Source organism: Lepidochelys kempii, chromosome 18 (genome assembly GCF_965140285.1).
Source record: "Lepidochelys kempii isolate rLepKem1 chromosome 18, rLepKem1.hap1, whole genome shotgun sequence".
NCBI classification, from domain to species: Eukaryota; Metazoa; Chordata; order Testudines; family Cheloniidae; genus Lepidochelys; species Lepidochelys kempii.
Window position 1 is genome coordinate 20,089,660 of NC_136397.1, and position 27,999 is coordinate 20,117,658.

General features: G+C 47.8%; 1 protein-coding gene and 1 long non-coding RNA gene across 2 annotated transcripts in view; both read left to right on the top strand.

Moving 5' to 3' along the window:
* The window catches only part of LOC140899949 (uncharacterized), a 59,029-nt gene that overhangs the window by 25,068 nt on the left and 5,962 nt on the right, over positions 1 to 27,999 (top strand). The window contains exons 3-4 of the long non-coding RNA XR_013634817.1: positions 22,650 to 22,918; positions 24,138 to 24,280. This is a non-coding gene — a long non-coding RNA (uncharacterized LOC140899949). The remainder of the gene's footprint in view (positions 1 to 22,649; positions 22,919 to 24,137; positions 24,281 to 27,999) is intronic.
* LOC140900084 (transcription factor HES-5) lies at positions 6,239 to 12,307 on the top strand. Its single transcript, XM_073316678.1, has 3 exons — positions 6,239 to 10,638; positions 10,862 to 11,042; positions 11,178 to 12,307. Exons 1-3 carry the CDS (start codon positions 10,576 to 10,578, stop codon positions 11,417 to 11,419), a joined length of 486 nt encoding a protein of 161 aa, XP_073172779.1. The 5' UTR covers positions 6,239 to 10,575; the 3' UTR covers positions 11,420 to 12,307.

Sequence of the window (27,999 nt, forward strand, 5' to 3'; positions counted from 1 at the left end):
CCCCCTTCTTGCTCCCTGTCCCCTGTCTGCCACAACCCCTATCCACACCCCTGCCCCTAACCGCCCCCCCAGGACCCCACCCCCTATCCAACTCCCCCTGCTCCCCGTTCCCTGACTCCCCCCCCCCAACCCAGAACCTCCACCCCATCCAACTGCTCCCTGTCCCCTGACTGCCCCTCGGGACTCCCTGCCCCTTATCCAACCCCCCCGCTCCCTACTCCCTTATCATGCTGGAGCCAGCCACGCCACCACGCTGCCCAACAGGAGCAGCGGGCCAGAGCGCTGCCCACATGGTGCTGTGACTGCGGGGGAGGAGGGACAGCGGGGGAGGGGCTGGGGGCAAGCCTCCCCGGCGGGGAGCTTAGGGGCCGGGCAGGACGGTCCCGCGGGCCGTAGGTTGCCCACCTCTGCTCTAGATCAAAGACCCACCGATGGCAGTCATTAATTAACAATACACACACACACATTCTGGCACGGCGCACCTTACCGCAGCACACGTGTGCTGCTACAACAGTGCCGCTGTAAGCTATGCAGGGTAGCCGCTCTTTGTCGGCAGGAGAGAGCTCTCCTGCCAACCAAATAAAACCACCCCCAACGAGGGACGGTAGCTTTGTCAATGGGAGAGCATCTCCCGCCCACAAAGTGCTGTCCACACTGGCTCTTTTCATCAGTAAAACTTTTGTTAGTCAGGGATGTGGGTTTTTTCACACCGCTGACCAACAAAAGTTTTACCAACTTAAGTGCAGGGTAGACATAGTCTTCGGTTTGTGAAGGTTAATTTGGATGCTTCATTTAACTAGTTCCATATGCTTGCGTAATGGGAACATGATGATGATGATGATATGTGTGAAAATAGCAGTAGCTTTGAATCCTCACCAGGCCAACTTCATTGCTACAACAATCCTTAAAATGATCTTTTAAACCCAGCTACTTATAACTGGGTATGGGTATCTCAGGGGACAGACGGCTGTGGAGCCTTTCACCTCCTGAACTCTGCCCACACTCGGAAACTAGCCTATGGCTGATGCTGAGAAAACCCTAAGAGGTACAGAGCACATGCTGGGCACCGTGTGATGAAGTTGATGGGGCTGTTCAGGAGGTGCTCGGCATCTGTCGGAGTCTGGCCATATTTTCAGCTCCAGATTTTCAAAGATCAGGACAACCCTAAGAGGTACAGAGCACATGCTGGGTACTGTGTGATGAAGTTGATGGGGCTCTTCAGGAGGTGCTCGGCATCTGTCGGGATCTGGCCATATTTCCAGCTCCAGATTTTCAAAGATCACGAGTCAGGTGCCCAATGGTCATGAGATTGGCTTAAAAAGCACGCGAGCTATTTTGGCGGTCTTTTTATTTGTTTTTTGGTTCCTGAGTCTTTTTGGCTGCATTTGGATCACACTTTCAAGTTTTTCTCTGAAACCGTGCGGGCTAGAAACTCTCTCTCTCTCATTTACTTACTTATTTATTTTATTTACTTTTTAAGTGAGAGAGCAAGCTGAAATTCTCATATATCCCCACATAAGGGGGGATATGATAGAGATCTACAAAATCATGGGTCGCGTGGAAAACATGTATAAGGAAACGTTATTTACGCCTTCTCGTAACACAAGAACGGGGGCGGGGGGCACCCAACTAAATTAACAGGCAGCAGGTTTAAAACAAACATAAGGAAGTACTTCATACAGCGCACTGCCAGCCTGTGGAACTTGTTGCCAGGGAATATTGTGAAGGCCAAAAGTGTAACTGGGTTCAAAAAAGAATCAGATAAATTCAAGGTGGATAGGTCCAGCAGGCTATTAACCAAGATGGTCAGGGATGCAACCCCATACTCTGGGTGTCCCTAAGCCTCAGACTGCCAGATGCTGGGAGTGGGCGACAGGGAATGGGTCATTCCCTCATTGAGTGCCCTATTCACCAGGCATTGGTCACTGTCAGGAGACAGGATACTGGGCTAGATGGACATTGATCTGACCCAGTATGGCCGTTCTTATGAGAGATTATTACAGAGCAGTGGACTTAGTGTCAGGACCTCTGGGTTCTATCCCTTTACTACTTACAACTATTGAAGTCAGTGATGGAAAAGGGTGTATTAATGGTAGATAATCAAATCCATTCCCCTGAAAGAGCAGGATTTATCCCCCAGATATTCAATAGTGAATGAGTCAGATATTAAACCGCTCAACCTTAGCGGGCTTATGAGGCTGGATCAGTTAATGTTCCTACAGTTCTTTGAGCCTTGGATGGAAGGTGCTAGTTCTGTGGAGCATATTGGTATGAGGCAATGCCTCCGGAATGGGCACCCACCTCTGGGACAGGTTAGTTTGTAATCCAAACTTGTCTATTCTTTGTGTTACAGTGCGATCCCCCTGGGCCCTAACCCTCCAGTATCCCAGCCTGGATCTCAGCACGTGAGCTCTGCACTTTCTCATGCTCAGCGGCTGTCAGTCACAGTGCTGGAGCGAACAATGGAAGTGTGTCTTGTGAAACTGTCTTTTTCACCCTGCTGGGCAGGTGGGTTTTGTGGGACGCAGGAACATGTGCTCTGCTGGCAATAAAGTGAGGAGATTATGCCTGTTAAGAGCAGACGGCTGCCTTGCAGGAAGAGCTTTCAAAAGCCAGAAAACAGGCCTCTGAGCCTGCCAGAGTCCCAGCACTCTCTCTAATACATGGGAGCGTGCAGTAGTTCCCACTGAAAGAGTTTGTGCGGTCTAAGAGCTCAGCCCTGAATGGGAATGCAACGGGGTACTGTGTGCTAAGACTTCCTCACCCATCCTCCTTGCACTGCTGGGGTAAAAGACCAGGGGAGTCCAGCACAATAAACAGAGCCAGACTCTCAAAAAGAAGTGGGACAGGATGGGGTGAAGGTGGGGGCCAAGATCCTGACTTGCTTCCTTCAGCATCAATGATACGGTTGTGAGCAAGCCCTGCTCCCTGGAATAAGCTGCAGCAGTTGGTGCTGTTTTGTATCCACCCCCAAAGTCAAGCATAATGCCTCCAGGAGCTGTCACCGGGACAGTGTACCTCTGCAGGACCCCCCAATATAAAGCCACAATCCACTTCTAGCACAGTAGCTGTGTCTGGTACTGATGACTTGATGGCTCCAGAGGCTGGTAATGGGCTATGGAGCCTTTCACCTGTGAGGGCTGATCTGCACTAGTGTAAAAAAATGCGCACCCCTGAGAGATGTAGCTAAGCCAACCTAAGACTAAGTGTAGACAGAACTGGGTCCAGGGGAGAATTCTTCCATTGACTTAGTTACCACCTCCTGGATTTACTGCATCGACCAAAGAACCCTTCCCGTCGCTGTAGGAAGTCTACACTACAACGCTACAGCTGAGCCGCTGCAATGTTCCTAGCGTAGACATACCGTAAGTCACTGGTTCCAATCCCGGCCATATCCCTAGTAGCAGAAATTCATCACGGTCTGACGGCTGTTCAGTACCCTGGGTTAGTGCTCTCAGGTCAGTTCCTAGCCGAAACATATTTCATGAAACTACCCAAAGGTCTGGCATAATTGAATATAAATTGCAGTCTTTACTCACAAGAGCTTCAGGTCTAGGGATTAAACATGAGGTGTTACTGACAGATCCATGTGAGGGTATATTGGCAGAATGAATGAGATGAGTGCTTATAGAGCAAAACCCACATTCTTTTCCTAGCTAGTCCTTTGTTACTGAATACATTGTGTAGTTCAGAGAGAGGTGTCAGCGTAGCCCTAGGGGACAGGAAGTCCTGCACTGTCACCCCAGCTCTGACATTAACTCCATCTGTGGTCTTGAACTAGTCAGTCTAGCTAAAATTTTCAAAAATGGCTCCTGATTTTTGGGTGCCTAACTGATGACAGCTTGGAGCCTCATTTTCAGAAGCATCAAGTACCCAGTTAAAATGAAAATGGGTGCTTTGCATTTCTGCGAAACAGGTATGTGAAACTGAGCACCCAAAACCACTGGCTGCTTTTGTATCTTTTGGGCTGATCCTCTCTGTGTCTCTGCAAAACGCAGCGACTAAACAACCCTCACTCACAAGGGAGTTCTGAGATTTCATCAGCGACTATTTGTAAAGCACCTTGGAAATGCAAAGCACGAGGTATTATTCCCAGACGTGATCCCTCACCACATCATTAGAATCAGAAGTTCAGGCTACTGCATACAGACTCATGACAACATCCAAAAGTTTAAAAGGAAGTGAGATTGTTAAACCACCAACTGCACCCCCCTGCCCAGGCCAGATGTTAAGCCCTAAAGAACTGAAGTGGCACAAGGAATTACTTTCCCAAGTTCCCCCAGCTCTGGCTGACAGACCTTGATCAATGTTTTTCTCCACAGTAAGAGCTATGCAGATGGTCTACCCAGAACAGGGTTTCTATGAAGTACAAAGGGAAGTCAAACACCATTTCTAATTCAGCTTGTAGCATGGCACACTTTCATTATCCTCTGTCTGAATGCGGTGAATAGAGAAACAGTGTGGGAAACTCAGAGGAACTCCAAACTCACACAGTCTGAGGGCCTATAACATACTCTTGTCCTCGGTCCCACATCTGCCTGTAGCAGACACAAGGAGAAAGAATGACAGAAAGAAAAATCAGGTTATAAAACACCGCAAGGGTGGAGGTTGAGGGGAAAGCCAGTGAAGAAAAAACAGGTTACTGTAGCTGGAGAGAAATTGCTGGAAATTCAAACGGGGAGCTCTGAGTAATATATAAACCCTCCTCACTCACAAGCAGCAGCACAGGGAATGACTAGGGGGAAAGGGCAGACCCAGGGCTCGATCCAGCACCCATTCAGGCCCATAGAAACAGTCCCACTGAGTTCAGTGGAGCTGTACTGCTGGGCCAGTATTAGGTTCTCTGATCCAGGCCTGCATAGTGCTGAGTGTTTTGTCTGCCCCAGAGTATGCAGTATGGGCCCCTGGGTTTTGCAAACGACTTCCTTGGTGCAGCTCCATATGTCAACTTTTACCGGCGAGAGCAAGAGCTGAGGCTACAACAGCATTCCAGGTGTCTGATTCCTTTCATGCAGAGATCTCAAAGCCCTTTGCAAATATTAATGAACCAGGCCACTTGGCCCTCTTGGAAGTGTTATTCTCCCTGTTTGACAGTTGGAGAAACTGAGGCACAGAGGAGTGAAGTGATTTGCTTAAGGCCACACAGTCCATTAGTGACAGAGCCCAGAAGTCCAAATTGCCAGTCCATTGCTCTAACCCCTCCCAGCTCTGTCAGGACAGCTGCTGTCATCAGGGAACAATCTGAACAAATGTCACTACCCTCTACAGATCAGTGTGTTAGCAGTAGTGAATGTTGCGGTACTTGTCCACTGGCTTTGCACCATAGTCGGGGGCTCACTGCGTCCTTACCCAGTGAACTCAAATCCACAAAGTTCTCAAAACTCAGTCAAAGCTGAATCATCTTTCACGTGGAGACCATCCCTGCAAAACCACAAACTGAGCCCAGATGGCCTCACGACTGGGCCAATGTTTGAGTTGTAGCAAAACAATTGCCAGATGCAGGCTGAGTCCTGAGTTGGCAGCGGAGGCCAGAGCCTGATTTGCGCAGTTTTGCTGTGGAGGTTTTGCAGCTCTCTGATTCACAGAGCTGGAGAGGAAGGATGGCTGTGTGTGCAATGGGAGTCCTCTGGACTATTGCCACATCTGCCATGCTTCCTGCATGAACTTTAAAAAGTCACTGAGGGCCTGATGGGTTGGTTGGTTGTTTTTTCAAAGTAGATGCCCACTTGTATGTCTGCTTTACATTTGTGCTTACTGTGTGTGAAAGGCCAAATACGGATTTGCACATGCAAGCCACCTAAGTAGCACCTATTTAGCCACCTAAGTGTGCAAATCATGTGACTTGGGGACACGCGCGCACACACACACACACACACACACACACACAGAGTAAGTACACTCAAAAAAGTAGGCCCAGATCTATTATGAAAATCAGGCTTTTAGCCTATTGCTGCTCAGTTATCCTGTGAAATGGGATATTCTACCCAATTTGTTCATAAATGCTTGAAAAGGGCTCTCTGAGCTGCTTGGATAAAAAAGGCCTGATTCTGATTGCAGCTATGTTGCTGAAAATCCGGGATAATTCCCCGGAAGATGGTGGAGTCACTCTGGATTTACATTGGTGTAGCTGAGATCAGAATATGGCCCTGGAAGTGCCAAAGGATATGGATCAAATCCATAAATCCTGCTCAGGCTTTAGTCAGGCTGAAATTCCCATTGGCTTCAGTGAGGGTTTCTTCCTGGAAAGAGTTTCAGGATTTGGCCCAATGGGAGTTTTCCCCGAGTAAGGTCTCCAGGGTTCAGTGCTAACTTTGTGTATCCAAGTCCACCAAGATCTTGCCGCCTTTCCCATCCCTCAAACAGAGTTCCTTTTCTCCTAAGTACCCTACCATGGTAAGCAGCTTATTAACATAAGGCTGTGGAAGTTTGTGTACCTCCAAGTTTCCCACACCATTTCTTAACTATATTCATTCCCCACACAAAGGAAGTGTGCCTGGCTACAAACCATATTAGCAATGGTGCTTGACTTTGTATTGTGTTCAGTGGGAAACCCTACTCCCAAAAGGCCATCTGGGTAGCAGTTATCAGAAAGGAAGCAATCAGAGCAGTGATGATCTCTGAAGACTTGGGAAAGCAGCAGCTCCTTTAAAACGCCTTGAAAGCTAACATCTGGCAGAGATTCAGGAGGCAGGATATTGTTTACTCCACATTTCAAGTATGGTACCTGTATGTAGGATCTTACGGTCATCATCTGTTTTCTTTCCAATGCCGTGTGCTCTAGTCCCACAGTAGAAAGCAATCATTCTGACATTGGGACATAAATTAATTCCAAATTCATGATCCCTGGTGTAACTCCATTGATACTTGTAGCTTTACACTGGGTATGAATCTGGCTCATTGCCCTTCTTTGGGATTTCCAAATCAAACTGGAGTTACAGAAGCTCATTCTCATGTCATACCAAAGTGACGGTCTCCTCCAAAAGCTAATTCTTCACGGGTTAGTTAATTTCCCTCGTTGATTGCAAAGCCACAAAGAAAACCATGGAGTCATTTTTTTAGTTTATTTTTCCTGAAACTAGAACATTTGTTCCAGGAACTACAGTATCCTTGTTGTGTGACTCAGAGGGAGGCAGGGAAAAGCTGCTGTCAAGTCAGGGAGACTTTGCACTTATATCACTTTACAGACAATAGATGAACCCCACAAAACCAGTAAAACACACTTTACAATCATCCTTCTTTTACAACTGAGGCCCATAGCAGTTAAGTGACTCACTCAAGGCCACAGAGCTCATACCAGAGACAAGGATAGAACTTGGGATTCAAGGGCTCCCAGCCCCAACCCTGCCACAATCAAATGGCTCTTGCAAAAAAAGTCCATCAAATTTCAAACATATCAAAAAAACAAACAGAACTAGAAAGTAATTCCCCTTCGGAGCTTATTGGCAGGGTCCTTGGAGGAAATCAAGTGGGGATTGAATTCCACACCGTTAATTTCCTGCAAGTGTTGATCAATCTCCAAAAGCCTTGAGGAGCTGGTGGGGGGAAATACTATGTTCTTTTTTCCAATGCGGCAAATTCTGCTGTCCTTAATTGAGTGAAATTACCATTGACTTCAATTGAGCTATAGCAATTCAAGGTGGCAAGATTTGGCCCTATGTAATTATTTGATTACTCAGGCTACCTTCAGATGAGAAGTAAAACGTCTGTTTGCAAATTCTGTTAGTTTGAGAACATGTGTTCTATAAGCAAGGGCCAGATCCTCAGCTAGTGCAAATGAGTGTAGCTCCATTGACTTCTGTGGAATTATTTGGATTTATACCAACCGAGGGGACAAAAGTGACTCTAATTACCCCGGCACAGTCAACTAACAGCTTTGAGGATCTGGCCAGTTCTAACTGAGTCTGACCCCAAGGTTCTCTGTTCGAAAGAGCATTCTGAGTCCTGGCACAAAATCTCAGAAGTGGCCGGAAGCCCAAACTGTGATAGAAAACAGGCACATGCAGGACAGGCTCACCTGTGCACTCCCACGTCCATGCTAACAGGCTTTACCACTGAGAGCTCATTTTCTTCCACAAAAATAGAAGTCCTGAGATGGGCCAGAAAACTCACAGGGCACAGAACCCCTCCCCCGGACCCTCCCAAAAGGAGGGTAAGTGTGAAAATGCTTTGATTGTTCTGTACAACTGGTTATTACAGGGAGGGGCATCTGACACTTAAAACTGCTTTGTTAGATTAAACGTGGGGCATGCATGTGTGTGGTTGATGTTGCAGGGAGAATTTATGGCTCTTCCCGTATCTGGTTATTAGTAAGCGCATCTGCAAAGCAGGAACAATCTCAGGCAAAGCTGTTAGTTGTGTGTGCGGGCTGGGGAACTGGCAGGTTTCTCCCAGTGTGTCATTGGCTAATCAGCCCTAGAAATGAGTTTGCTGCTTGAGAGTTTCTGTTTCAGAGGCTGTCCCCAAAGGGGCACGGGAGAGCAAAAGATGGGGTTTCTAGGTGGCATTAAATGGGCTCAGAATTAATCCACATGCTTTGGAGGAAACATGTGAGAGGGTGTCAGAAAACTTTCCCACAACTTGACATAAAAGACTCAGAGCTCAACAGCTGCTGTTCTGTACAAAAGAAGTGAGCCTATTCAAAGGCAGTACAATGGGGGAAGGAAAAGCAGATCCTGGAAGAGGTCTCTTAAGCCTTACCTGGTTTTAAGAATAACTGAATTAGAGAGAGATGGCTAAGTGTGTGCGTGTGTCTTCACTTTCATATACATAACGCACAGTTTTATACCACATTCCATGGCAGGATCCCCAAACTTTTAACAAATATAAACTGAGCCTTATAAGACTAGTGAGAGAAGGGAATATTATAATCCCCTTGTCACAGATGGGAACACTGAAGCACAGAGAAGTGAAGTGACTTGATTAAGTTCACACAGTGAATCCGGAAGAAATTTGAGAACAGAACCCTGTACTTCAGCAGCCTGGCTCCATGCTTTAACTCTACCCTTGAAATGTAACTAATTGGAATGGAAGACATGCACTGTTCTTATCAGGCTGACTCTATGCAATTCTAAACATACAGATGGTGCAGAAATCAATCTGCTTCCGTTTGATACTCAGCTTATCTTTGTGTGAGGTAATGTAATGCTCAGAAAAGTGAGCAAGGACTCCTTGCTATTCAAGCAGGCAGAGTGTAGTCAGGTGTAGTGCAATTTATTATTATTTATTATTATATTGTATTTTATTTTATTTATTGGAAACATGCAGCTCTAAGGATACATCTTAATATCCTAAACAGCAGCATCTCTTGCTAGTGTATCTCTAGAGCAGAGACTGCTAGTAAGATAAATTCTAGTATGGATTGTAGCCTAGAGAAGGAGAATGGAATCAGGACTCCTGACTTCTATTTCCACTTGTGTTTCTGACTTGCTGCATGACTTTGCTCTGTGCCTCAGTTTCCCCATTGGTAAAATGGGGATAATCACACTAAAACCTAAATTAATGTTCATTATATGTTTTGAGATTCTTGGATGAAGGTAATGCATAAATGCAGAAGTATTACATATATTCAGCACCCACTAAGATTTCCCCCTTTTACCTCTGGATTTTCTCTCGTATTTAAGAACAGATAAATAAAGTATTATTGTGACTATTTTTCCCATATGGAGAAGTTGAGATGATCAGAAGTGAAGTGCCTAAGATCACTCAGGACATCTGAGAACAGAACTCAAATCTCCTTCCTCCCAGTCCTCTGCTTAACCACAAGACTGTCCAAATAACAACACTCTGTATAGCTGTGTGTACCCACAATGAAGTGCATTGCTTATCCTGAATCAGACCATGGAGTACACACTCTGTTTTGAGTCAGGCAACACTTGCATTGATGTCAACTGAGGAGGAACTTCAGAATCTGGCTCATTGTTATTAAAACAAACCCACAGAAAACAACAACCCTGGTTTTAAATTAGCAAAATAAAGTCTATAGTTTATTTTCAGCAGCTAGTGAACCCAGCGATCTTCAAGCAAGTGTGCTGCTTGCCTTCATCGGTGTGTCTGTGTGTGTGTGCACGCCCGAAGTGTGTGCCTGGGTGTGTATGTTTTCAAAAAAGATACAATCCCATCTTTTCCTCTGCACAGATTAGCTTTTTTCCCGCCATCAGCAACTGGCTCCCGCATTCACCATTGTATGTGAACTGAATATTGTGTGTGCCCGGAAAGCTATTGATCTGCAGCATCAGTCAGCAGCCTTTTCTCACTGAGGGCCAGCTCTTTCCCAGCTTCTAACATGTAATTTGGATCCCAATCTTTCACGTACCACACACTCCCCACCTGCTCATCTGGGAGAAGGTCATTATCCCCCAGCTATTCACTGGCGATGGAGCATGCAAGAATAGATGCTTCTTCTATTGTCCTGCTTATCTCTGATTGGCTCTGGAGTGTGGGAAACTCAACCAAGTCAGAGACCCACAGATTCTCAACAAGGTTGTGCAGTATAAATATAGGGCAGAGTCCGCTTCCAGCAGCAAACTTCCACAGGACTTCAGCACGACTGAGATCTGCCTCCTTAGCTCAGGACAGATGGCCCCCAGCACTGTTTTCATGGAGCACAACAACCTGCTGACACCAAAAGAGAAAAACAAAGTAAGTACCGGCACAGGCTGCTTTGCTGACTGCTTCAGTGAAAGAGATGGGACTAGATCCTCAGCTGGTACAAATAAGCGTAGCTCTATTTCTGTGCTAATTTACACCAGCTGAGGATCTGGCCCAAAGTAACTACATGCATTCAAACTATGCCCCAAACAGTCCAGAGATGTGGCAGAGTTAGGATGTTTTCTAAGCAAATCTTTTGTCCTGCTTTTTGCAGCTCAGGAAGCCAGTGGTGGAGAAAATGCGCCGGGACCGGATTAACAGCAGCATTGAGCAGCTGAAACTCCTGCTGGAGAAGGAGTTCCAGAGACACCAACCCAACTCCAAGCTGGAGAAAGCTGACATCCTGGAGATGACTGTTAGCTACCTGAAACAGCAGAGCCAGCTGCAGATAAAGAGTGAGTATCAGACTTGGCTTCACTCCTGGCTGTGTGCAAAGCAGTGATGTGCTGTATGAAGCTCCAGAGAGTGACATGAAGAATGAGTCTAAATCATGATCTCTTTTCTCCTCCCCTATCTCTTTCCTTCTGTAGCTGCAGGATCCATCCATAAAAACTCTCAGTTCGACTTCAAGGAAGGCTACTCCAGGTGCCTGCAGGAGGCTTTTCATTTCCTGTCTCTCCATAAAACCCAAACAGAAACACAGAGCAAGCTCTTGAGTCATTTCCAGAAGAGCCAGTTGGCTGCTCCAGAGATCATCTGCTCCCCTTCCACCCAGAACACCCCAAAGCAAGCATCCCTGAAGAACGTCAATGCTCTCTGGAGACCCTGGTAGACTGCAGGAGGAGGGGGGCAGGAAACACTTGCTCTATGGACCTTTGTCTTTTATATTCCAGAGGATGGGTGTGACTGCATCTGATAGTCACACCCTGATCCTCTCTATGTAGGGAATATTATTTCCCATTTTATTTATGTGTGGAAAGAATGGGATACTTTTGATTCTTCAGTTTCATGTGGGATCCTCTGGAAAAGATTCAGGTATTCTGTTGAGTGGTATTTAAGCTGTGCAGACACTGGTGATAGCAATGTACACCAGGGCACCCAGTTTAGGGGTGCGTGTCTTCATAATGAAGGAGGTTTTTGTAGGTGGCTAAATGTTATCAGTGTTACAGTTGTGTTAAGATTGTAACAGATAGCGGTCTCTGTAGGAGAGAATGCTCTAATTTTGCTTGTAAAAGCTTTCCGCTTTGCTCCCGCTTTCCTAGCAACCTTTGCTCACTCTTAATTTAGGACGAATTTATTGTTTATTAATGTTGGTGGACGGTTTTACAAGTTCTGTTGCCCTCTGTTTGCTTGCAGCGCTTGTATGGCAGCAAAGAGAGATTCCTAGCTTCTGTTCACCCATCACACTTTAGGGCTAGCAAGAGGTCACTAGATAAAACTATGTGGAATATTTCTACCATTTTGCTGCTTTTTCTGTTTAGGAAAATAATATTTTAATGCTTTATATTAAAGAAAAAAGAAGGTAGATGCAAGGTTTGGTGGTTCAATGTTATACATTTTGGCTGTCAGGCTAGCTCTTTCCAGTATGTTCATTATTATAATGATTGTTCTCTGTACTGAGCGGTTTCATTCATTGTGGATGGTGAGTTTCTCCCATGTTCGGGAATGGCCCTGGTGGGCTCTGTGCATACCATGTATGCATCTGTATCACATGATTGTAGAGAGAAATAAAAATGCATTTGTGTGCAACTGCTGGCTAGGTTTCCTTCTTGTCAGCTATGTGCAGCTGCATGGGCCATTGAAACGCTCTTTGCTAATTTAACACCACCACAGTGATTGCAAGAGGAGACTTTTCAAACCAAAGGAGTTTGTGTTCCTGCCTATCCTAGGCACTGACAGGGCCCCCATCAGTGAGATAGCGGAGCACCTCACCGCCTGTAACACATTGATCTGCACAACACCCCTGGGAGGTGGGGCAATGCTATGATCCCCATTTGTCTCCAAGTCCCTTATTTTACTCACTGTCTTGCCCAAGGTCACACAGGAAGTCTGTGGCAGAGCAGAGAATTCAACCCCCCATTCTCAAGCCCCAGGTTTGATCCTTAACTAGTGTCCCGTCCTTCCTAGACCACGCACAGTTTCTACAGGGATGAAAGCAAAGGTTAGACACCTCTGGCCCACTCAGCCTCCCTTTAGCTGTTTTGCCACCACACCACTGCTCCAGGGAGCACAGGCATCCGCACTGGCAAGCGACTCCTGCCATTCTAGGCTCTCTTAAAATCCAGGGATCTGATTCTGATCAATTAGGGCTGTGGATTTACACTGGCATAAAACTGATGTAAAAGAGTACAATAGAGGGAAGCTCCTGGGCTCTCCTCCCTCCTGTTTTACGCTGTTGAATGACTAAAGGAGGTACATTGGGCAGGAAAGCATGGTTCCAGGGACACACCTGTTCATTTTCTCCATTGCCCACTATGCTACCTACCTGATGTTCTGCAGTAAATCCAGAGTGACACCTCCCAGCCAGGGTAACATCAATGCCATGCAGCACCAAGCCCTCTCCTGGCCAGAACCTGTGCCAGGTCACCTTGGATTACCCAGTGCTGCTGAGGCCCTTGCTTTAAATGAATGGTTCCAGTTCAGTGACGTGCCAGAAGCCAGAGGCCTTTGAAAAGGGCCCCAAGCCTGTGTCACAACAAAGATCCCATGTACTGGCTAAAATGGAAAACCTAAACCACCTACATTTTAAAAAATACTAGAAAGGCCCAGAAGAGGGGCAGTGCTTATTTAGGGGAGGGATAGCTCAGTGGTTTGAGCATTAGCCTGCTAAACCCAGGGTTGTGAGCTCAATCCTTGAGGGGGCCGTTTAGGGATCTCCAGCAAAAATTGGGGATTAGTCCTGCTCTGAGCAGGGGATGCGACTAGATGACCTCCTGAGGTCCCTTTCAACCCTGATATTCTATGAACATCAAGATTATAACATGAGCCTTCACATCACTGCCTGAGGTTCTGGCTGGGCTCAGTTTCCAGATCTGCAGCAGCCTCCGTGTGAGCTGCTTTAATTCCTTTACAGCCATCCCAGTTAACAAATCATGAGAGTGACCCAGGCAGTGTAAGTGGGTGCGAAGTTGCTGGGAAGAGGGATGTCCTGAGCAGGACTGTATTCTTCGCTAACAAAGCATGGAACTCTGCCATATCGTTTGCTCCCGCAGGATTGTGATTGTTTTTTGTAATGATAGGGACTGGAGGGTTCCATTCGATTCTGTTGTTGATTTGTAACACACTGTTTTGGACTGATGCTGGTGACTCTGATTCCTTGGCCATGGGGCCCTCATAAATCAATCAGATAAACGCTGCACGTCTATTACAGTGTGTGCGGCACTAGCAGAATGGGGCCTTCATCCCAGCTGAGGCTTCTACCGTAACACGAGTAATAACGTGTCTTCCAAGCAGAGACTGGGCCTCGGCTGCAGAGATGTTGCTGTACCAACATAGGCGCAGTTTGACTTCTATGTTTCGGGGCAGGGGGAAGCTCCAGGCAGGCTAGGGTGACCAGAGGTCCCTATTTCATAGGGACAGTCCCCATATTAGGGGCTTTTTCTTATATAGGCCCTTATTACCTCCCACCCTCTGTCCCAGTTTTTAACACTTGTTATCTGGTCACCCTAAGCCAGGCCAACTGGGTTGCGCATGGGAGAAAATTCCATGCCTGCCTGAGGCTTGCGGTTTGGGGGAGCAATGCCCGCTTATACCCCTCCAAACTACTCCCATGTGTACAAACTACACCATCATGCGGCATTGTGGTATTATTTATAACCTATACATGCCCTTAAAGTAAAATATTTGACAATGTCTGTGCTGTTACTTTTTCAGACTGAGTATTTTAACCTTATGGCTCTAAAACACCTGCAAGGATTTTAAACTAGATTTCAAGAGAGCACTTCTCCTTTTCCACCACCAGCAAGCAGTCTCTCAAATTGTTCTCCTCCTCCAGGCTGCCAGCTGTACAGGAGGAAGTGCCCTACACTCTCGGCTAGACTGGGGTCTAGAGCTGGCCTGGTGGGATTTGAGTTTGTTTACCAGCTGTAGTTGGTTTAGTCTCTTGAGAGGCCTCGGAGACATGTAGGAGGTCAACAGCTGTCTTGCAGAGCATGGATAGTACACAGCACACTGATGATTAGTCACTGTGGTTACCTGCCGGACACGGTTTCATTTTAATGAGCAAATGTCACGGGGAAGTGGGGGGAGGTGGAAGCTGGAGATTTTAGGTAAGCTCCCCGTGCGCCACTCATGGCATTACAGTCATTTCCACAGCAACAAGCTGCAGTGCCGCACACAGGATAGTTCGGTATTCAGTAAAATATACAGGGGAAATCTTCCTGCATCAGTACAATGGGGATCCTGTAAAAAATGCACCCATTAAACTTTGAGAACTCTAGGTTTGCTCTCCTCTAGGTTTTTATGTGGCACCTGTCATGGCAGTGTCTGAGCAGGCAGGCGGTTGTGGGCACAAGCCATCTCGCTGTGCAGCGCATGCCAACACATGCACTCGCTCGGAGTACTGAAATGTGGGGCTCTGCAGGTGCATGCCTCACACCGACATTTGCAAATGCTGCCCACAAGGTGCCCCAAAGGGTCTGGCACTAGAATGTTTTTCAGTTTCCATGCTTAGTGTCTCCTTAAAGGGAATGCCGTCAGCTTTATAACACTTCTCACTTCTGTCTGCACAGCTTTACGTACCCTTAGTCTGAGGCAAGACTTCTGGCTCCCAGAAATGATCAGGGTTCGAAGGACCCTGGTTTCCCAGTACTTGGTGCATTCAACAGCACTTGGGGGCGAATGGGAGAGGTTGGGTGCTCAGCACTTTTGAAAATCTGTCCCTATTATTTAGGCACTTATAAGCGATGCTGAGTGCTGTTGAGAAATACTGGCCATATTCGTGTATAGTCAGCTTCACGCTTTTCCCCAGTTACTTGTGCACGTCTGTCACTCGGCGCCAGGAGAGCGGAATGCATTGAAAAGAACAGGGAGATGTATAGGCAGGTGTAGCATCTGGACATACTGCTAGCTTGCGTTTTGAAAGAGATACAACTTCATGTTGGACCTTTTATCAAACCGAACCCCAGCAACTTGTGCAACAACATCCTGTTTTGAAAGGAAAAAATTCAGAGCTGTGGCTTTGTATTTGAAGAGAAGCTTTAGGCGGTGTCTACACTGCCACTTTCAGCGCTAAAATTTGTCAGTCCGGGGTGTGAAAAAACACCCCCATGAACGACCAAAGTTTAGCGCTGAAAACACCACTAGATACTGCCTGGTTCAGGGTGGTTATTTTTTATCACTGGGAAAGCTCTCACGCAGTGATAAAGTGTGACTACACTGCCCACGTCACAGCGCTGCTGCGGCTACACTGTAACGTGGGCAGGATAGACATAGCCTTAGCTGTAACCTTACCTTCCTGGGACATATGTGTGTGTGTCTTAGGGCTTGTCTACACTGGCAGGTTTATGCCCAACAAGTTATACCACGTTTATTAAAGTGCTGGAATTAAACCGCTCTTGCATGTCCACACTGTGCTCCTTGTGACGGTGGAGCGCATCCACATTACAGCTGCTTTTCAGCTGAAGTGGGGGTAGGAGGCAGAATGTGTGACAGGGAGAGAGAGAGAGAGTGTGTGTGTGTGGAGGGCGGGAGGAGAGCGTGTGTTTTGGGGACAGTGTGTCAGCACGAGCATTCCACATTAACAGTCTGCTTTGTGTCCCAGAGCAGATCAGCACAGCACACAAGGGCTGTCAGAAATGGAACTCTGAAAGGGGAGGGGCGCATGTCTCCAGGGCAGTCGAGTTCAAAACAATGAGCAGAGGGGCCACTTGAGGGATTATGGGACACTTCCGGAGGCCAATTGATTGCTTTCTGCACCTCCGTGTGTTTACACTGTCAATACAGTGCTGGAGCCTCTGCCCTTTAAGGGTGCGTCTTCATTAGCAACCGCAGCAGCGCTGAAATGTGGCTGTGTAGCTGCGGCACCAGCGCTGGGAGAGATCCGTCCCAGTGCTTTAAAAAGCACCCCCCCACGAGGGGCGTAACTCCCACCGCTGGTGCACTGTCTACACTGCCACTTTACCGCGCTGAAACGTGCAGCGCTCGGGGGGGGGGTGCTTTTTCACACCCTTGAGCGAGAAAGTTGCAGTGCTGTAAAGTGCCCGTGTAGACCTGGCCTAAGGCTCAGGACTCTCGTCGAGGTGGTTTTTTTGCAACGCTGCAACTGAGGAGTTTCTGTGCACTAAGGGGCTTGGCAGTGTGTGCACCTCGGGAGGTACAGCGCAGAAAGCTGCTTTACTGCACGGTAACTTGCCAGTGGAGACAAGGCCTTAGATCATTAGTATCTGTAAAGCTCGCTGAGAACCTCAGCTGGGGGCGGGAACGACAGATGACAGTAAATAATTAAAGGAGAGAAGGATCTGTGGTTTAGAAGATCCCAGCAGACTTCTGCCTGCTGCTGTGTTTCTTTCCCATTATTTAACCCTTGCAAATCCCTGTTATTCCAAATAGTCTATTTGTTATTTAAAAGGGCAGAAATTAGTTAAATTAGTTTCACAAACCTCCCATGCAGAAAACTTTCACTTATACTTCACTCAGCCCTGCCAGCTTCCTGGGAACCATGGCTGGAAGGGTGGAGAGCAGGATGGGCGGTGGGCCAGAGAGCAGGTAAGCGGAACAGCAGGCTGTCAGGGCTCCAGGGCCCCAGCTTTTCTACTCAGTTCTGGTTTTGTTTTATCTCCTTTCTCCCGGATCCTCAATTATGTTAATCCCCGTTTATTAACCACACATAGCCCTTTTGGAGTGTTTTTCGTCTGCAAAGATAATCAGTGGCAGCCTCTTAGAGCTGGATATTTCCTGCCTTATTTTGAATCAGAGACTTCATACCTGCTGCTGTAAATTGGCTGTGAGTATCAAATGTCAATTCATGCCTCAGTTTCTCCTGCCCACTTTCAAAGACCACCAGCTACTGCTATGATTGATCCAGACCCTTAGTCCCCCTGATAATTATCATCTGCAGATGGGGAAACTGAGACAGAAAAGTTAAGTGATTTGGACAAGTCCACGGAGAGTGGCAGTGTCAGAGACACGATTAACACAATTAGAATAAATGAGTCCCTTCACTAATACTATTTTTAAAATAATATTTTCCTGTCATATGTTTTAACTGAATGTACAACAGTTTCTGACTGCTCCTTCCTCACAACAATGAAACTCATGTGGCAATATTGATTTGCCGTTAGAGGCAAGAGCTGTGAATCGGGACTCCTTGGTTCTGCTCTTGGCTCTGTCACTGACTTGCTGCATGGCTTTGGCCAAGTCACTTCACCTCATTGTGGCCCAGCATGTACCTTGCAGCGAAAAGGGGGTAACAGCACTTCACTGTCTCAAAGGGCTGTTGTGAGTGTGTGTGCTTTGAGAGCCTCGGGCAAGAGATGCCATATAAAGACTAAGAATAACATTTTTATTGGAGCTGGTCAGAAAATGGTTCCCCCCCCCCTTAGGAAAAATATCAAATTTTCAGCAAAAAGTCAACATTTGAAATATTTCAGCCAAAACCTGGAAAATGTCAGTTGTTTGCCTTGTGGAACACAGCCTGGAAAAGACTTAAAGCTTAAAGCAGAAGACTGGAAAAATCAGCTCCTCTGCTTGCCCACCAAACCATGGCCTCCGGCAAGCGGTGCATTATGAGTCTGAACTCCTGGTCTCTTCTCTCAGCTTGGGGCGGAGTGGTTAGAGCAGTAAGACTGGGATTCGGGGCTGTGGTGTTATAAACAATCTCTACTCCTTACGGGCTGTGTAACCCTGGGCAGGTTGTATGATACACTGCTTTGAAAGGACAACGTTCTAGTGAATTCCTATCTATGTTTGAAGAGACGTTTTTTCTCCACAGCCCATGGGTGTATGTGTGAGAGAGAAGAGTGTATGCAGAAGTTCTTGATTTATAAGAAGAAAAGGAGTACTTGTGGCACCTTAGAGACTAACAAATTTGTTTGAGCATAAGCTTTCATGAGCTACAGCTCACTTCATCGAATGCATCCAATGAAGTGAGCTCTAGCTCACGAAAGCTGATGCTCAAATAAATTGGTTAGTCTCTAAGGTACCACAAGTACTCCTTTTCTTTTTGCAAATACAGACTAATACGGCTTATCAAAGCAGCCAGAAGCTGCTATTAGAGACCCAGGATTGACTGGTTAGTGAGACAGCCTGGCACTCTGGCCATGGAGTGTGGACAGGCTGCAGGGTGGGGGATATTTGGTACTTGTGCTGTTATTTCTTATTCATGAACTCAGCCAGGAGCCACTCCTGGAAGCAAAGCCCTGTAGAAGAAATGCCCCTAGTGGGAGAGTGGGGCGGACCCTGCAGGAAATGTTTGAACAGTCATTGTGATGTTCCAGGAAGCACATCCAAATTTCTTTCCTGAGGAGTAACTTCTTGGAAGGATGACGATGCTCACCTACTCATCAGAGGATCTGTGCAGCCTTCTGTGTGGCAGCTAGAGCCACGTGCAGCTGAGGGCCTGTTCAATAGGAACGCTAGGGAGCTGTGCTTTAGCTAAGGTGAATTGCACAGGATAGGAGGGGTACGTGCAATGCATGCTGTGACGCAATCTTCCTCTGCTTATATCTATGCTGCTGCAAAGATAATTTCCCTGGCTTATCACTTTTACCACGTCACTGGCTCCCCAGCTCCATTGCATCAAACACAACTTCTCCCTGCTCAGCATAGTGCCACACTGCCCATCATCTCTCATGTACTATCCAGCTGTTGATTCTCGCCATGCACCACGTGTGTGTGTGTGTGTGTGTGGAGGGGGGAGGGCTAAACCCCTTCCCAGGGCCTGAGGCCCCCTGACTCATCTATTGCCACACTCAGAATCTCTGGGTCTGCATCTGATCCCAGAGTCAGGGAAAAGGCATGAATGAAATGTGCAGTACCACTGTCCTTCACAAGGGGTTAATATTGGTCTATCAATCACCTGACTTCCCTTCCTGATGGGCTAAATCTACCCTGTTTTTATTGGGCCTTAGAGACACTTAGAGAGGAGTTGCTAGGCAGGTTAGCAATGTAGGCAGGCCCAGCCTGATTTTTCCCATTGGTGTATTTTTGTGATTGGGTGACCATGATGCCAGGTCGACAAACCACTCTGATGAAGTGGGTTTTAGCCCACAAAAGCTTATGCCCAAATAAATTTGTTAGTCTCTAAGGTGCCACAAGGACTCCTCATTGTTTTCACTCTTCCTCTGGCACTGTAATCGGTAGAGGAGGTTGAACAGAATGTGTTTTTTCGATTGGCTAGGGGAGACTTGTTACTAGGCAGAGTAGCCAACCCATTGTTGGAGCACCTTTAAAAGCAGACCCAGACAGGGGTGCTTGGGAGGGTGATTTTGCCCCCTCTAGGGGGGCCAGGGCTGGGTGTGTGACGTCTTGGGGTACAGTTGCACCCAGCAGCCCAGCTAGAGCCGTCTCTAATTGTCTCATGGCTTCCTGGGCCTGCACCGTCTTTCTGTCCATCTCCATGGGTTGAGGCTCAGCTGACGAGTCCAGTGGCAGCTCTGTGGGGCAGGGACCGTCTGTGTGTTCTGTGCCTGTACAGCACCTGGCACGGGGGAGGGGGCTGAGCCATGACAAGACTCCTATGTGCTACGTTAACACACAGCATAATAAACCCCAGAAGAAGGTTGGGGGGGGGGGGAAGGGAGAGAGCAAAATGGTAGAGATGTTGCCTTTTCTTGTGCTCTGGGTGCTATTCCCTGGGCACAACTGGCCTTAGGAATCAGGGGTTATAGTGGGCAGAGCAGAGATGCTGAAATCTACAGAGGCAGCCCATTTCCAGATGATCATGTCCCCAGCGTTCGCTACAACCAACGTAAATGCCTCTCCTGTGATAATCACCATTCCCTGATGGGGAGACAGAGGAGGACTGGCTAAGGGGGTTGCCCAAGGCCGTAGAGGGTGCAATGTCAGAGCCATTATTAGCATAATCAGAATGACAGGAGCACGTGGGTGGCTTCATTAATACTAACAAATTCTAACAAAAGTTCTTAGGCCTGGGAGCTGCCGAACGAAGATGGGAAAGAGAGCAGGAGTCAGTCCTCACTCCAGCACCATCACTCCCAGAGGGAGCTACCCTCCAATCTGTGTGGCCAGCTTTGGTGTCCAAGTGAGAAGGTCCCTGACCAGCTGTTCAGATCCTGGCCTCAGGTTAATAAATGAGCAAATATTATACGCTCTCGTAGTGGACTAGACTGCAACATCCTTTGTCAGCCACTCAAGGCAATAAATCCTACTCCTCCCCCCTCTCCCCAAAATCATGATCTGGTTGAGGTGGGGAGAGCAGGGGCTACCCACCTGATAAAGAGCTGCAAGCTGGTGGAGGGGGGAGGAAGAAGGAGTCCGGGCTGCACCCTCCCCATTTGCTAGCTAGGATAGTTGTCTGGATGGGGAACAGGTCCAAGAAAAGAGGTGAAGTGATTTTCTCATTCCTCCCAGCACAAGGGAGGCAGTGGGTCTTTGAGACACAGTTTGTTCTCTGCTCTGCTCCTGGGGTGGGGTAGCTACATGCTGCCCTTCACTCTGCAGATTGCAAAGGTACAATCTGCTCCTGAGCAAGAATCAACACGGGACCTGCTGTAGGCATTTGACAGTGGCATGGTTACCCAGTCCTTGCTTGTTACATTGGTTTGGGCTGTGTCTGACACAGGGGTGCCTACCCAGTTATCTGAGTCTGTATGGGTGATGGGTGCGTGCACAGGGTTTCAGCTAGCATGCCTCAAGCTGAACACTAGATAAGACGCTCACCTTGCACTATCTGGTTTTGAGGCGGGGGCTCAGACACAAATCTGGATTGCAACTTTGAAGAGCAGCTTTCTCTCTGGTTTGACTGCACATCTGTCCATTGCACTGAAGCGCCTTCTTGCAGTGCTCCTGAAAAACACATTCTCAAAGCCACCAACCAAGGAAGCCACAAGTACAATGTTGGTCTTTGTTGTATGCTTGCAGCGTGCTTTGCACTCTCTGTGAAGTATGCAAGTTTCCTGTGCATGTGAGGGGTCGGCACGAATTTTTTGAAGCAATTCAAACCCACGGTGCACACATGAGCACCTTTTGCAGCCTGTATGCAGTTTCAGAGCATGATATTGTGTCTAAGGGGGAGATCAGGCTTAGGAGACAAACTTAAATCACTCAAATGAATGTTTAGAAAACCATCTCCAAACACCAATTCTCTCCTGGGGTTAGGGCTAGCAGTGAGCCCGACCTCTGGAAATATAGGTCTTTATTCAGACCTTTTGAGGCTACTTCCCTTGTATTATTTATATTGCAGTAGCCCCTAAAGCCCCACTGAGATCAGGAGCCCACTGTGCTAGGCACTGTACAAACACATACTAAGAGGCTGTCCCTGCCAAAGAGCTAGTCTAAGGGCATGTCCTCACGAAGCCTCACTCTCCCAGCACTGTAAAAAAACCACCCCCAGGAGATGAATAGCTCCCAGCGCGGGTGCACTGTCTGCACTGCCATTTCACAGCGCTAAAACGTGCAGCGCTCAGGGGGTGTTTTTTGACACCCTGGAGCGAGAAAGTTGCAGCACTGTAAAGTGGCCGTGTAGACAAGGCCTAAACAGAAAAGACATGACAAAATGTAAGAGAACGTGATCCAATTGCTAGAGTGAGAGAGAGAGAATGATCATCCCCTCTTTAGAGAAGGCACAGAGAGATTAGGTGACTTGGGCAAGGCCACGCACACTATCTGTGGCACAGCTGGGGATAGAGGAACCTAGATTCATGGATGCCAAGGCCAGAAGGGACCATTCTGAGCATCTAGTCTGACCTTTTGTATAACAAGCCAGAGAACTTCCCAAAATAATTCCTTGCCCCAATCTTTTAGAACAACATCCAATTTTGAGTTAAAAATCGCCAGCGATGGAGAATCCACCATGACCCTTGATAAATTGTTCCAGTGGCTAATTACTTTCATTGTTAACAATTTACACCGTTTTTTTCCAGTCTGACTTTGTCTTGCTTCAGCTTCTTTAGGCATACGCAGCATATGTGGCTGCGTAGGGCACCCGAAAATTTGGGGCACCATTCCCCTCGCTGACCGTGGCTGGAATCCTCTCTTCTCTGGCCTCGCCCCCACGCTGGGCCGGCGGGCTTCTCCCAGAGCAGCGTGGCCGGTCACTGATGGCGCGGCGGCCCGACCCACCGCCGCTCAGAGCGGAGTCCCTCCCTGGACCCTGCCTGTGGGCGCCGCTCGGTCTCTGGCGGGGCCAGGACAGGAGGACCGAAACCTCCACGTGAGTCAGCGGGGGTGGGGGGGAGAATGGAGTGGGGGACTTAAAGTGACAGTGCGCTCACTGTCTCTCTCACTTCCCTAACACACACGCACGCACACGCGCTGTCTCTCACACCCATATACACTGTGCCTCTCACGAGTCACAGTCCCCCATACAGATTGTCACACACACACACAGAGTCTCACACTCCCCAACACACACACAGCCACACACACACACTGGCGCTCTCTCTGTCCCCCTCACATGCGCTGGCTCTCACACACACATGCACACTCTGTCGCACACACACACACGTATTATTGTTGTTGTTACTGCTTGGTACTTCCTGTCAAAATGCTCGTGGTGAGCCCGGAGTGGCTGGGGGCTGCAGGAGGGCCGTGGGCTCTGGCAGGATGCAGCCACCTTGTGACAGCGCGAAGCCGGCCTTGAGCCACTGCCGCGGCATCTGCTGCGTACGAAGCTCGGGGTGTGTCAGCAATGGGGGAAGGTTCTGGGGGTCCACGGGTGGGGGTGGTGGCTGTGCCCCATTGACACACTGGGGTCAGCGGCACCGGCTGGTGACCGTCTTCAGTGGAGCATAGGGGCACCAGTTTAATAATACTGCATAGGGCCCCATAAATCCTAAGGACAGCCCTGAGCCCCCAGCTTCCAGCCAGTGGCTCATGTTATGCTAGGGATCAGCGACCTTTGGCCTGCGGCCCGCCAGGATAAGCCCTCTGCAGGAAGCGGCGGCCAGCACATCCCTCGGCCCACGCTGCTTCCCACAGCCCCCATTGGCCTGGAGCGTCGAATCGCGGCCAGTGGAAGCTGCGATCAGCCGAACCTGCGGACACGGCAGGTAGAGAAACCGGCCCGGCCCACCAGGGGGCTAACCCTGGCAGGCTGCTGGCCAAAGATTACCGATCCCTGTGTAATACCTTTCTCTGCTAGGTTCACAAACCCATTATTAAATATTTGTTCCGCATGCAGGTACGTATAGACTGTAGTCAAGTTACCACTTAACCTCCTTTCTGTTAAGCTGAATAGATAGACTAAAGGAGCTCAATCGCTATTAGGCTTGTTTTCTAATCCTTTCATCATTCTCGTGTCGCTTCTCGGAACCTTCTCCAGTTTATCAACATCCTTGAATTGTGGGCACCACAACTGGACACTCTATTCCAGCAGCAGTCACACCAATGCCAGATACAGAAGTAAAATAACCTCTCTACTCCTATTCCAGGTTCCCCTGTTTATGCACCCAAGGATGACATGATCTCTTCTGACCACAGTGTTGTAGTAGGAGCTCGTATTCAGCCGATTATCCACCAGGACCCCCAAATCTCTCTCCGAGTCACTGCTTTCCAGGGGAGAGGCCCCCACTGTGTAAGTATTGCCTACATCCTTTGTTCCTAGATGTATACATTCCCATTTAGCCACTCACCATTCCCTCGGATTCCAATAGGGTAGCACCTCACCAATTAGACATATTGCAGAATAGTCCTAGTGACAAATTTCCGCCCAGCCAAGGTTCACTGGCTGTGTGTTTCAGGCTGACTGCGTGCCTGCGGTCAGGAGGTGTCAGGAGGATATTTGTAAGTCCCTACACCCTCGTCTCTCCGCTGTCTGGGTTTTGGCTCAGAAGTGGCTGCTGTCCTCTGGGGATTGCAAATTCAAGGCTGATTTATTCACAGCTGTTAAAACCTCTAGTGAAAGTTGGGTTTTTGTCACAATGAATCTATCCCTTTTGACAGGTTTCAGAGTAACAGCCGTGTTAGTCTGTCTTTGCAAAAAGAAAAGGAGGACTTGTGGCACCTTAGAGACTAACCAATTTATTTGAGCATAAACTTTCGTGAGCTACAGCTCACTTCATCGGATGCATACCGTGGAAACTGCAGAAGACATTATATACACACAGAAACCATGAAACAATACCCCCTCCCACCCCACTGTCCTGCTGGTAATAGTTAGACTAACCAATTTATTTGAGCATGAGCTTTCGTGAGCTACAGCTCACTTCATCGGATGCATACCGTGGAAACTGCAGAAGACATTATATACACACAGAAACCATGAAACAATACCCCCTCCCACCCCACTGTCCTGCTGGTAATAGCTAGACTAACCAATTTATTTGAGCATGAGCTTTCGTGAGCTACAGCTCACTTCATTGGATGCATACCGTGGAAACTGCAGAAGATATTATATACACACAGAGACCATGAAACAATACCCCCTCCCACCGCACTGTCCTATATTACCAGCAGGACAGTGCGGTGGGAGGGGGTATTGTTTCATGGTCTCTGTGTGTATATAATATCTTCTGCAGTTTCCACGGTATGCATCCGATGAAGTGAGCTGTAGCTCACGAAAGCTCATGCTCAAATAAATTGGTTAGTCTCTAAGGTGCCACAAGTACTCCTATCCCTTTTGACAGGTTTCAGAGTAACAGCCGTGTTAGTTTGTATTCGCAAAAAGAAAAGGAGTACTTGTGGCACCTTAGAGACTAACCAATTTATTTGAGCATGAGCTTTCGTGAGCTACAGCTCACTTCATCGGATGCATACCGTGGAAACTGCAGCAGACATTATATACACACAGAGATCATGAAACAAAACCTCCTCCCACCCCACTGTCCTGCTGGTAATAGCTTATCTAAAGTGATCATCAAGTTGGGCCATTTGCAGCACAAATCCAGGTTTTCTCACCCTCCGCCCCCCCCCAAACTCACTCTCCTGCTGGTAATAGCCCATCCAAAGTGACAACTCTCTTCACAATGTGTATGATAATCAAGGTGGGCCATTTCCTGCACAAATCCAGGTTCTCTCACCCCCCTCCAAAAACCACACACACAAACTCACTCTCCTGCTGGTAATAGCTTATCCAAAGTGACCACTCTCCCTACAATGTGCATGATAATCAAGGTGGGCCATTTCCAGCACAAATCCAGGTTTTCTCACCCCCCTACCCCCATACACACACAAACTCACTCTCAGGCCATCACACAAGGCAGGCTGGTCCCTTTCCAGGAACATAGAAAGAGCTGGAGTGTGCTGTCATTAAGTTCCATTCTCCAGTGGCAGGACACGCCCCAGTTCTTCATGTTCCTGGCTGTTTGCTGGCTAACTTAGCTGCTGACTAAGCACTAAGCTGGGCAAGCTGTTGAATCTTATCAGCTCATCTGCAGTTCCCAGAATGTAGCAATGTAACTGACTCCTTCCTCTGTGACCTGTCAGCCCTGCCCTGTCTGATCAACTCTGAGAGCATGTCTCCAGCGCCATTAAAAGCCTGCACCTGGAAGCCAGAGTAACTTAAAGCAGCCCTGACACTGCTCTGCTCTAAGGCAGAGATCAAGTTAGCGATCAGATGGAGTGCCATGGAGATGAACAATGGCATGAAAGCTGGCATCATTTGCAGCTTGGTTGCCATGGAGCACAAACAGGAACCCACCCCCTTATCCAGACACTGCTGCTCAGAGTCTGCACATACCAGCTAGCCTCAGCTTGGGCTGCACTTTAACCAGACAGTCCTCTTGCCTTCCCAGGGGCCACTGATAATAGCCCCCCATGGTAGAAAACAGTGGTGGGTTTCCTGCCTGTAAACGACCTAAATTAGTGATCAATGTTGGCCACAAGCAAAGGGGATTCTAGCTGTGAAACTCCGCAGCAACAGGATAACATCAGCAGGCAATGTGATCACATCTCTGACTGCCTAGCCCTGGCAGAGCAATGCAAGCTGAAATCTATCCAGGGACAGGGCTATGCAAGCCTAGGTCAGCTCTGTCTGTACAAGCATACCTTAGCTGGCAGCTTTTATTTGTAGCAGTGTGGCTCTTATTCCCCTGGCTCACACCTCACAGGTGTGCAGAAGGGAGGCAGTGATGGGTGGAAAGCTGAGGCAGCTACATTACCAAGAAACAACCTATATCAGTGCTCTGCCTGGAATTGTTTCACATTTAGTGACCCATAATCCCCACCCACAGTTACTTGAAACCCCCCAGTTCTCTCATCCTGAAAATAAAACTGAAAATGACGGAGACGTTCATGACTCTCAACTTCCCATTTAAACATAAAGGGTGTTTTCACTGGTGGCTCATTTTACCTAGCCCACTGGGACTCTGACAGACTGAGGGGGATTCTGACCACTAAGGCTATGTCTATACTTTGAGAGTTTTTGCCCTGTCAGTTTCAAGGGTGACAGTGAACCGGTGAAAGAAAAGCACTGGTTTGTGTAGTCACTCACTTCCACAGGCGTCAGAGAGTGTTTACATTTACAGAACTTCCATTCCCAGGAGAGCAGCGCACGGAGGGCAGCCATCCCACAGTGCAACTCTCTCCATTTTGACTATAGGCCTTGTGGGAAGGTGGGGTGTGGTGATTGCGGGGCATCCTGGGTCCCTGCACAGCCTCCTCTCCCCAAACACTGATCAGCTTCAGAGTAGCAGCCGTGTTAGTCTGTATTCGCAAAAAGAAAAGGAGGACTTGTGGCACCTTAGAGACTAACCAATTTATTTGAGCATAAGCTTTCGTGAGCTACAGCTCACTTCATCGGATGCATACTGTGGAAAATACAGAAGATGTTTTTATACACACAGACCATGAAAAAATGGGTGTTTTATCACTACAAAAGGTTTTCTCTCCCCCCCACCCCACTCTCCTGCTGGTAATAGCTTATCTAAAGTGATCACTCTCCTTACAATGTGTATGATAATCAAGGTGGGCCATTTCCAGCACAAATCCAGCCACACTATCAGAGGCTCGTTCACCTGCACATCTACCAATGTGATATATGCCATCATGTGCCAGCAATGCCCCTCTGCCATGTACATTGGGCAAACAGGACAGTCTCTACGTAAAAGAATAAAGGGACACAAATCAGATGTCAGGAATTATAACATTCATAAACCAGTCGGAGAACACTTCAGTCTCTCTGGTCACACGATTTCTGATCTCAAAGTGACTATCTTTCAACAAAAAAACTTCGAAAACAGACTCCAACGAGAGACTGCTGAATTGGAATTAATTTGCAAATTGGATACAATTAACTTAGGCTTGAATAGAGACTGGGAATGGTTGATTCGTTAAAAAAGTAACCTATTTCCCCTT

Excerpts from the sequence above, each read along its gene's own strand:
- LOC140900084 (XM_073316678.1), top strand. The coding sequence starts at position 10,576 with ATGGCCCCCAGCACTGTTTTCATGGAGCACAACAACCTGCTGACACCA. Across the intron at positions 10,639-10,861 it reads CACCAAAAGAGAAAAACAAA|CTCAGGAAGCCAGTGGTGGA; the intron begins GTAAGTACCGGC and ends TGCTTTTTGCAG. Across the intron at positions 11,043-11,177 it reads GAGCCAGCTGCAGATAAAGA|CTGCAGGATCCATCCATAAA; the intron begins GTGAGTATCAGA and ends TTCCTTCTGTAG.